Here is a 7,482-nt window from a genome sequence, read left to right as displayed (position 1 = left end):
TCATTTGGAAATACAGCGTCGTGTCGACACCAAATATGCGTGTCATATCTTTCATAGACATGCAAATACACTCCACAATATTGCCATATGTATGTAGAACGCGTTCGAATCACCTTATACTCGTATATGTACGCGAGAAAAATAAGTATATATGCTAATATATACAATACATGTGACAAATTATACTTATTTTATTGTGTGAGTCAGTTATTTTGTTGTTTGAGTCAGTTGTCTCTTGACAGGAATATATTATATGTTAAAGTACAATGTTATATTGTATAAATAGTTTTTGAATTATAAGCGACTGGAATATGATCTATCATTTAATTTAATTTTAAATGGATCTTATATTCTAACGAGACTAAAAAAGTAAGATTTTAAACTATTTGTAAGAAGTATGAAAAATGAAAATTGATAGTACCAATCAGCTGTTTTTCTGCCAAGAAAAAAAAACCGGCTTTAAACTCTTTAAAGATGAAATTTGTCAGATACGTTACGAAAAGGCTCTGTATATGTGCATACTCAGAATTTATATTGCCTGTTGCTCGCGTACAATCTCATTTCTTCAAACGCGACACACACACACACACACACACACACATCTATATATAAGTAAACCGTTCGAGCGACATCTCATTATTAATAGAAAATTCATTAGTAATATAATCGCTTAATTTTGCTCGAAAACGTTTTTCAGGGAAGCTTGCTCTTTCATACAAGCTATTCTTGCTATTCTTCTTTTTCTTTTTTTTTCCTTTTTTAAGCCAAGTGAAATGATTAAAGTGCTGTGTGCGATTCTTCGTGGCTACGTTGCGTTCTACACGCGAACTCGCGATAGTATACTTTCATTATGTATGTATCTATTGTCTTTCGCGTTTAATTAGGTGTGTGATAAGCAAAGATCTTGTCAAATTCGAGGTTGCAACGATAATTTTTGTTATCGCAGAAATTATATAAATTTCAAGACACATGTATATCGATACCTTATATTAATTTTTATAATTGTATTCCGGATATTATTAAGAATTTAATAATATCCGATAATTTTCCATATTGTAAATGCAAAATAGGATTATTTATATTGTGTAATTTGCATTTTTGTGTCACCTTGATATATCTTCTTAACACACGCCTGAACATGACGTTGACATTATCGCTATTGCCGAAAAATTACGTGCTTCTCTCTCTTTACATACTTTTCCCCAAGATCATTTCTTCCCTTTTCCTTCTCTCATCAGCGATATCGCGAGAAGAGAGGAAAGAATTTTCGGGGACTCTCCTTGAGTCGCATCGAACATAACTAAAATCGAGTTCACCGAGAAAGAATTTTATGTACCTGTTACGACTGATTATTATCGTGCACTAATCGCTATATAAGAGCAGTGAGAGAGAATACGTGTATATGTATGTGTACATACACATGTCTCGTTGTGTGCGTATGTATATATATATATTTATATAGTATATTATATCGTACTGTTACGATTGTTTTGTAACTATCGTTAAATGTCATTGGCTGCTTGTTATTGACGGCTTGCGATCTGCGGCTAGCTGAACTGTATGTACATATCGAGTTTTAAGGGCGCGTGGAGACCGTATGTACGGAGGGGTCAGTTGCACCACATGAATTGGCTACCTTGGATTAGCGATTTTTAGGCTCTCTTACTCGCTTCTTTCGTTATTAGATTAGATGCGTACACCAAAGAAGAATAATAATTTTCATCGATGGAGAGCAGTGATGTCTTGATTCTTGCCAGATCGAGCGAGCAATAACGTAGACACATAATCGAAAAATTTATCAATTTCCATCGCATTTGTACGCTAACCGACATTGGTACAACGGGCCTGGATCGTACGAACGCGTCGTGGGCCCAATTGTTTAAGGCGTGCAATGTTCGCCTGCATATCACTTGCACGATTGTTTTTGCAAATGATGCGCGAAAGAGATAGATGATACCTTAATGACTCTCTTTAATGAACGACTGAGAACCGTGTCCCAGGAAATGAACGAAAGGGTCGGTCTTGTAGGTACATTAACGTATGTCATAACCGTTAATTTATTCGTAGCCGTATTTCTATCGAGAGATCCCTTATTTCGCAATATTATTCCACAATGTTCGGCTACAACAATCTTCGATCGTTTATCGAGGTCGAGTCGAATAAACATAGGATATCTTTCATGAATACTTATTCATTTTCATCCATTTGATGATATATTTTCTCGCGGCGAAGTCTGCAAGCACGGCGTGGTCACATTTCCCTATTTAATAATTGTACCTGTATAGTGTGTCGTTTAATTAGATCTATTTTCTACGCTCTGCCAGCATCGTGTGTTTGGCGTTTTACATAATAAAATAATTCCCGAATATTGTGCGCGTGCGACACGCGCGAAAACCGCCCAGGATATTAACGGGCCACAAGGAGAGAAAATATACATTGCAGATTGCGATTTTAACTACTTTTCCAAACAAAAAAAAAAGAAAAGAAAAGATTTGTAGTCTTAGACTCCGTTTCTCTCGTTCCTTTCACGCGAGCGTCGCCCGGTGGATGTGTATCTTTCTCTGACAATGAGAATAAAAAAATAGTACGGAAAATATAGTTAAAGGATCACATAAGATGTAAGAAAGTAATTAAATTTGTCGCGGATAAAGTCATAGAAAGTTGACAAATTATAACTGATTGACCATTATATAAAACGACCAGCTTTTAAAGAGAAGCATACGTCTCTGAAAGAGAAATTTTCTATCGAAGAAAATATTAGAGGATGACAAAAAAAAAGGTTCTCGATAAAAGATCGGTTTTTTTCATTCATAATTCGCTAAATATTTTCCTGTACGTTATGTTTCCTGTATGTTACGTTTCATAAGATAGACGGAGGAATTCTTTAGTAAAAATTCCTTGATAAGAACCAAAATTGAGTAATATCCTCACGGAACGGATCAGGAATTCTTGTGGGCGATGCGTGGCGCCGGGCGTAGAGTCGCAGGCTGGTAATCGAGAGATTCCGGGTTCGATTCCGCTCGGGTCCCATTCTTCCATATGACTCAAAAAGAGATTTTCACACATTATCTCTAAATCTTTGCAAAGATGAAAAAGCACAAGGAAACACTGGAGACTACTAAGATATTAAAAAATAAAACAAAAGATAAAACTCGTTTTTGAGTCGACCTTATAATCGAATATGATTTTCTCGAGTCGAGAGAATCGTACCCGACTATAAGGTCGGTATACAATTCTCTCGATTCGAGAGAATCGTACCCGACTATAAGGTCGGTTCAAAAAACGCGTTTTATTTTAATTTTTTTTCCTTTTTTATTTTTTAATTTTTTTATTTTATTAACACTCTTCAAGTGACAAGAAATTGATCAAAGTCTAACGCGTCAAATCTCCTTTTTTATAGCATCATTCTCTGGATCTTATTCGATGAAACGAGATACGATCTAAATCTCTCGCAAAGACCTAGAAATTTGGATTTTGCCGCTGACATTGTGTTTTCCAAAAGCGTGCGCGCTTTTCATACGCGGGAAATGGTACTCTTAATTTTACTCGCCATATCTTACTTTAGCGATATTAGAATCATAATAAAGACGAAAAGAGAAAAGCAACTCGGAGATGCGGTATCTTTGGTGCACATCCATCGGGCGAATCGGTATCACGCGAGAGCCATATAATCGGGCTTATTATACTCTGATATACTCGCGGCATTCAAGAAGAATGGCATTCAACGATAAAGAAAAAGAACTGTACATATATATACGTGCGTTTACTATTATCTACTTATTATTACGAGACTTACTCCTAAGAGATCTTTGGCTAAAATACTTTATAGAAGTGAGACACTCTCTCTCTCTCTCTCTCTGATCGCGAGGAGAACGACAAAACAGAGATCGCATATACATTGTTTAGCGCCATTGTGACTCTATCCCCTTCTTAAGAGAATAAGAGCATATACATATATATATACATATATATATATTTGTTTATATATACATATACATGACACGTATATAGGCGCATTGGTACTATTATTATTATCATTATTATGGTTAACGTTACACGATTCTTATCATTATTGATATCGTCTTCACTATTATAATTATCATTGTCGTGTGGAGAGGATACCCGATGAGTAATTATTATATAAATAAATAAAAGAGGAAAAATCTTATACTTATACATAATTATAAATACGTCATGAGAGACGATATATTCATAAACGATTAATTATTACGCGGTAACACATAATGACATTATTATTACTATTATAAATAACACCCTATTCCCATCTGTTGTGAATGTTTACGTTGTTTTATGATATTTAGAATATTCTAAAAATAAAGTCTATAATTTCCACGAAAACTCGTATTTTATGTCTTGTTCCTGTCTTCAAATATTTTTTTACAAGTGTTACGAAATACTCAAATATTATAATTATATGATATTATAATTAATATATTTATTATTCGTATTTGCAAAAATAACAAGCTCATATAAATTTTAGTTATAGATATACCAATTTTTTCAAATCGATACAAATTATTTAAAAATAATAAATCTTGTTTATTATCAATTAATTCGATGCGTTATTTGCAACCTGAAAGATGAATAAAATTATGAGGCATTATATCACATTTTGTCAACATGAGACGGAGAGTCGGTTAGCCGAGGAATTTATTAAAGTTTATCGACGATCTCTTGTCCGTGGCGCACCAGGTTGCGGGGTTCGCGGGGCAACGGTAAATGCGAGCGCGTCGAGTCAACGTAACGTCACATTTCGCGACGCGACGGATTCACTCTACGTAAGTTTGCCGTCGAGCCGCGACGCCGAAAATTATTTCGTGGATATTCGACAACGCTGATAAATATGTAAACGAGGACGCGCGTTATCAGGCTGTGCGCGCGTCCGTGGATCAGCAGCGTCTAGAGAGACGTGTCGTTCGTGGCGTATTTTCCCCTTTTCGATTTTTAACCTGCGCGTCGAGGAAGCGGACGGAAAGGATATCGAGAGAACTAGAGAACGAAGGAAAAGCCGCTGTATGCCAAAATGTCATTCGAGGGAAAATACAACGCCAAGAGTCCGGGTGAGTCAACGTGTCGAGATATGCTAATTGCGCCGGTATACTTAATTATTTTGACTCGTCAACACTATTGCTTATGCAACTTTTTAACATATTTCTACTAAACTGTTATATATTCGTAGTCTGATTATTAGTTTACAATACTCAATGTTGTACAATACCAAATGTCTTTTTCAATGCCAAATGGCATTGTTCTTTCACATATTGACATTAGACATTTTATGCATATGTCTGTATATTGCGTAGCATGAAATAACGTAGATGAATGCAAACGGCATCTTAAGTATTATAAAAGCCATTGTATTGTTATGTTTCAGCGGTGAAAAGATTAATGAGAGAAGCGCAAGAGTTGCACGAAGCTACCGAAGAGTATTATGCGTCTCCTCTTGAGGAGAACCTATTTGAATGGCATTTTACAGTGCAAGGACCGCCATCCACAGACTTTGAGGGTGGTGTTTATCATGGGAGGATCTTATTACCACCAGAGTATCCTATGAAACCACCAAATATCATTTTGTTGACAGTAAGTAGATATAATAGGAACTGTATATGATATATAAATTATGTTGAATCAGCACTACATGTTCTTTCAATTTAGCCAAATGGCCGTTTTGAAACAAATAAGAAAATATGTCTGAGTATTTCTGGTCATCATCCTGAAACGTGGCAACCATCATGGAGTATTAGAACAGCACTGTTGGCTCTGATAGCTTTCATGCCTACACCAGGAAGCGGCACCATTGGTGCATTAGATTACAGTACTGAGGAACGGCAAAAACTTGCCAAAAAGTATTGATACTGTTTATTAAATATAACATCGCGAGTCATATCCTTATCTGATTGATTGTTGCATTTCAGATCATTGAACTGGCAATGTGATACATGTGGAAAAGTTGTAAACTTGTTGTCCAAGAACTCGGTTAAAAAACCTATCACTGAGGAAGAGCAAACTATGCTGAATACAATTGCCCTAAAGGTAAATAATTACATTATTTTAAATATGAAAATGTTTTCTAGATCTATCTTTAATTATTGTATAATTAAGAAAGTCAATTTAATCTTGTGTAATTAAGAAAGTCAATTTAATCTTATGTAATTAAGAAATTCGTAAACTCTATCACATTTTAAAGCGAAAACTTAAATAGATATTTGTAAAAAATACTATTATAGGCCGATGATTCACCTACATCAGATGTATCTTTCGCGGATAATACGGGAAGTTCACCCGAGAGCGAAATACGGCATCGTAACGTGGAAACGATTTCGGCGGAAAATGCAGATCGTCAACAACCTGATATTATTCTAAATCACGTAGAGACAATGTCGTCTTCAAACGATTTATTTTGGAGTATTCTTATCGCCTCATTAGTATCCGCGATTATTCTATTGATTTTACGACGATTATTTCTTGTTTAACTTATTCTTTTTTGAAAGACAAAAATATGTCTGGGAAATAAAGCAAATTTTATACATGTTTTATGGATATCGTTAATAAGACAAAAAAACAATCAGATTCATATATAACACAAATTGTCTGATTTTCATAAAAACATATATAATACACGACGAAAGTATGCATTAATATATTATATATCTCTATATTTTTTGTTCTTGTAGAACTGCACTTATATTTATCTTATAAATTCTTTCAATTATTGTTAATATAATATATTACTAGTCGCTTTTGTCAATCGTAGTATTGAAAAATGAATCACATATGAATAACAATATAGATATTATTTTAGTATATTAAATGGCAACTAATTCGAGATTTTAATACTGTGTAATAGTTGTCATTGATAATACACTCTTTATTAATTATGTAATAATATTATTATCTTTAAATATTTTTCTGTGCTGCCTACATATATAAATCAAATATATTCAGATAATTAAAATCAGTATATTATTTTTATCGGTAAATTATATTGTGCAATTTAGCCTAATATGATAATATTTTGTAATAAACATATAAGCTATACAGAGATATATGTGTAATTCTATAGCTTTCGTACACTTTTCATATATGTATAGTCACACTGTAATAAAATTTAATGTGTAATATAATCTGTTAGAAGAAAAGGATTTAGAGCAGGATATTGTTTAAATGGATTTTTTGTATGTACATAGAAATATAATAAAGTAACTATTTATTAAAGCATATATAAACATATTACTTCTTAACATTCATTACAGTCCACGTATAGTAATATTTCTCAATTCCGCACCCGCTTTTACATTCATTGAACTATAACATCTTTTTATACTTTAAGTTGATATGACATTTTTTTAAGAATATTTATTTCTAGCACCCAAATATTTGAAAAGAAAAAAAAAGTACTTAAACTTGTGTGAATCACATTTAGGTCATGTGCATGTTGCAATACAAAAAAATTATATATAT

The 7,482-nt window shown here is 33.6% G+C and overlaps 1 protein-coding gene across 1 annotated transcript; it reads left to right on the top strand.

The window, feature by feature from the left end:
• The first annotated feature begins 4,724 nt into the window (after nucleotides 1-4,724).
• Nucleotides 4,725-7,241, top strand: LOC115246323 (ubiquitin-conjugating enzyme E2 J1-like). Its single transcript, XM_029825055.1, has 5 exons — nucleotides 4,725-5,081; nucleotides 5,396-5,601; nucleotides 5,677-5,867; nucleotides 5,937-6,054; nucleotides 6,249-7,241. The coding sequence occupies exons 1-5, from the start codon at nucleotides 5,045-5,047 to the stop codon at nucleotides 6,492-6,494; spliced, it is 798 nt and encodes a 265-aa protein (XP_029680915.1). The 5' UTR covers nucleotides 4,725-5,044; the 3' UTR covers nucleotides 6,495-7,241.
• Nucleotides 7,242-7,482: the final 241 nt, after the last annotated feature.

The sequence above is a fragment of the Formica exsecta genome, unplaced genomic scaffold, assembly GCF_003651465.1.
Source record: "Formica exsecta isolate Colony F162 unplaced genomic scaffold, ASM365146v1 scaffold1473, whole genome shotgun sequence".
NCBI lineage: Eukaryota > Metazoa > Arthropoda > Insecta > Hymenoptera > Formicidae > Formica > Formica exsecta.
Note: the sequence above shows the minus strand (reverse complement) of the source record. Positions and strands in the feature narration are given on the sequence as shown.